This window comes from Priapulus caudatus, unplaced genomic scaffold (genome assembly GCF_000485595.1).
Source record: "Priapulus caudatus unplaced genomic scaffold, Priapulus_caudatus-5.0.1 Scaffold222, whole genome shotgun sequence".
In the NCBI taxonomy this organism is placed as follows: Eukaryota; Metazoa; Priapulida; class Priapulimorpha; order Priapulimorphida; family Priapulidae; genus Priapulus; species Priapulus caudatus.
This window is the reverse complement of record NW_014577283.1, coordinates 489,716-493,638: the sequence shown is the minus strand read 5'-3', so window position 1 is coordinate 493,638 and position 3,923 is coordinate 489,716. Positions and strand designations below refer to the sequence as shown.

Below are 3,923 nucleotides of genomic sequence, written 5' to 3'. Positions count from 1 at the left end.
TAACGGCTATGGAGCATTTACTAGTCCTTCTGATTTTTTACTAGTCTCGGACTAACGGACTAGCGTTAGTGTCGAACCCTGAGTAATTACAGATGAAAAAATTTCTAGGACTTGGGGAGGGAAATATTGACTGTACACACTAGTTTTTTGTTGGCATTAGCATTCCTATCTACCGATATATTTACAATGATATATATGATATATACAATGATATGCAATGATATGATATACAATGATATACAATGATATACAATGATATACAATGATATGATACAATGATATATAGAACCCCAATATGAGTTTGAATAAGCCTGCCCTTTCTGATCTCAATTATTTGCCATCCTCCTCACTTACCCACCATACACTCGCTCGTCCTATGCTATGCCCTACAGTAAGTATAATGCAAAATGACTGTATTATCTAATTAATTAAACATTCATTTATTTAATTAATATTTTTGGATGTGCACATAATAGATAATTTAAATATAAATTCCATTGAGTGGATGTACTGTATGTGCAATCCACATGTGGGATGTGAGGTTGCTGAGAAACATAACTAGTGTATTTTATCTATTTGATAGTTCAACATTGATATGTAATAGTATCCTCATTTCTCTGTGGTGGGGGCCAACCTGCAATGCATGCTAGTGCTGCTAGTGTGTTGCTGTTGCTACCTAAAATGCTAAGAGGTAATGTGCAATTAGATTATATTTGCTTATCTTTTATTACAGAAGTAAGAAACATGCCTAGCAAGTCGAAGAAGTCTAGTGGTGGTAAACTTGGTAAAGGAGAGGATTTTACTGAAATTCCATTAAATGACATTGTTGTTAAGACGGGAAATGTTAGTGCCTTGGATGACGATGTGTAAGTAGATGGATTTAGTAGTATTTTCATTCTACAACTGATACTGTTCTTAAGCTGGGTTTACACTACCGACTTTATATTGTCAAATTGGCCAATTGGGCCAACTTTCCAACTATCCAACAACCGAAAATCGGCAATGTGAACGCGAAAGTTGCGCGAGCAACTGATCGATAGCAACTAGTTGGCGAAAATAGAACATCTCTCCTCTAGTTCTACTCTCCCAACTAGTTGCTATCGACCAGTTGCTCGCATGACTTTTGCATTTACACTGCCGATTGTCGGTTGTATAATGGGAAGTTGGTCCAATTTGCCAATTTGACAACGTAAAGTCAGCAGTGTAAATGCAGCTTTACATGTAGCAAAGTGGACATGGTTGCATATAAAATTGCACTTTTATTCATTTTTCGTCTCCTCCCATATTGCCTTCAATTTACGGTATGAACTATATAATGAGACTGACAAGGCAGTCAGTAATTATTGTTACTAGTACCATCTTTATTCTTTATTATAGAATGAATGCGATACCGGATACCATCAGCATAATTTTAGTTGTCATTACACCTATGGGTGGACACTGGGAGACAGTACAATGTTAAAAAGAGCAAAAAATATGGTGCATGCATGTAGTTTAATTTGTATTCATTCTTGTATGTGAGTTTGTATTTTGCTGTAATGCTTTTGGTCTCTAGAAGGAGAAAAGAAGCCCCTATGATATTTAGATGTATCTAGATAGTTGCAAGAATAAGATAATAACCCCTTGATAGTTGTTATAAACAGGAATCTTAACCATTAAAATGGCACCATTAAATCTCTCTCTCTCTCTCTCTCTCTCTCTCTCTCTTCCTCCCTCCACGCCCGGGGGATAGCATTACCCAAGAACAAAGGACAGAGTTATAATTCGAACAAGTGAACATTTAGCTACACATAGATACCAAGATGGAAGCTGTTGTTGGTGTATTTGGGCTGTGAAGGTGTGAAATGAAGCGAGCGTCGAGCGAATGTTGCGATCACGCTTTCTTACCTGCTCTCTTATTCATGTTGTTTGTGCACAGGGCATGCGTGCGGTGTACTTGTGTACGTGTTACAGATAAGCATTTGACCGGCATTTACGGGTTATTAGCAGCAATAATATGCGAAATATAGTAGAGAAACATTAAGACTGGTAGTAAATACATTTCGTGTTTATTTACCTTTTTTTTTTTATATTGAGACGTTTCAAGTGCCTGTGACCAAGGCCAAGATTGGTTTACCACCCACCGCCCACCGCCTTACTAATCCAGTATTCATACCGTTCTGTCACTTGTTAATTTACCACATTTTTGTTGCCGGAAAGCTAACAAGCCTGAAGCAGATTGTCGTCATTCTGAGAGCCATAATTGCAATTTTAATAGCTTTCCAAACATTGAAAGTGAACAGTGTTGATGTTGTTGTGGCTCGTCAAGCTTGATTGGCCTCATCAGTGTGTCCGCTTTCTCCATGCTAAACTTATAACTTTCCATAAAATTTATCATGTTCTGGTGAAGATTGGCATTCCCTCTTGCTTGATGAAGCCTGTTCGATGCACTCGATCATCTGAGTGTGATCATTGCTTTCGGCATGTGTCATCTTCTAAGGATCCTTTTAAAGGGTTTCTTTACTCTAGGTTCTAGGGTTATTTTCAGTTAATTTAGGTTAAAATTACGCTATGTAAAACGTTTCATGGTTCAATCACCATTATAAATTTTTTTTTTTTAATGTTTTAAAACTATAACGACTACAGTTTGATTACAACGACGGTGGCGCCACTCAAAACGCACGATCTGAAAAGTTGCACAAGATGGCCTTTTAGCCAAGGGCTACAGACTGAGGGTGTTTCTTATTTATTAATTTAAAAGCAAAAGGATTGTAATATCTTATAAACGACATATATAGTTTCAGTTATATTAGGGATAAATTTGTCCTAAAATGAACATCGTTTATTAATTTAAAAGCAAAAGGATTGTAATATCTTATAAACGACATATATAGTTTCAGTTATATTAGGGATAAATTTGTCCTAAAATGAACATCGTTTGGTCAAATAGCATTTAGGTTTAAATATAATTGCATCTTTGTGATTAGCCCTCTGTCTGTAACGTGCAAAATATATTGGGAAATGCGCAACTTTTTCAGGGTGGCAGCACGGTCGCGAGTGTCAATGGCGCCGTTTAAATTTCGTAGCGTTGATGTATAATTAATGATAACAATTAAATTAGGTATCTGGTAACAAGTACGTGTGGGTATCTAGACGATTTGTTATACAGTAAGTACAGTTGTATGTAGTGAAATCCTAGAGTCTAGTATCACTTAAGTTTAGCTTCTTGGTTTTTGTCCTTTTGTATTGGAATTCTCTTCCTTCATCTTTGGTAAATTGCAAATTTGCAGATTTTTCCACTGCAATCCACAGTGTTGAACTATTGATTTGATCAACTTATCTCTATCTATTAACTTTATCAACTAAAAGTTGTTAGATGGAGACACAGAAGACTAGAGTGACTGTGTTACTTGGGCACCAGTACATTTCTGTCACGTTTTGAGTCACTTTCAATGCTGCCTTGTTTTATCGCCCTGCATTGGAATTTTCACATATTCTCGTATGTTTTACATCAAATTTTTGCCTGTTTACACACAAAAAACATCATGATGTTTTTATACATTTGAATTTTACTAGAAAATGTGCTGTCAATGTCTGTTTTAATATTTTATCAGTTACGGCTCGTGCATTATAAAATAACAACCTCAAAAACCGGTAAATGTAGAATTTGTGTGTACCACCCTACCATTGATGCAATGACAGTTTGGAAAGTTCTTCATTATGATGCACTTATAAATTTATACTTTTAAAATCAATAATTTAGCTAAACTGGAAATTAAAGTATTAATCTAGTGCTGTGTTACCTTTAGATATTTAGGTATAAATATTTTCAGTTGGTTGTGTTATGTTGATCAAAATATTCATTACAACCCCGCTCCTGGAAATATTTACGAATTTCGGTGACTGTTGTCGTACTTCATGCAACGGTACAAATATTTGTCAAT

General features: G+C 35.7%; 1 protein-coding gene across 1 annotated transcript in view; it reads left to right on the top strand.

Annotated features, from left to right (window-relative positions):
• The window catches only part of LOC106807554 (multidrug resistance-associated protein 5-like), an 82,711-nt gene that overhangs the window by 5,353 nt on the left and 73,435 nt on the right, over positions 1–3,923 (top strand). The window contains exon 2 of the mRNA XM_014809919.1: positions 734–866. Coding sequence (XP_014665405.1) covers positions 745–866 — 122 coding nt within the window. The 5' untranslated portion in view covers positions 734–744. The remainder of the gene's footprint in view (positions 1–733; positions 867–3,923) is intronic.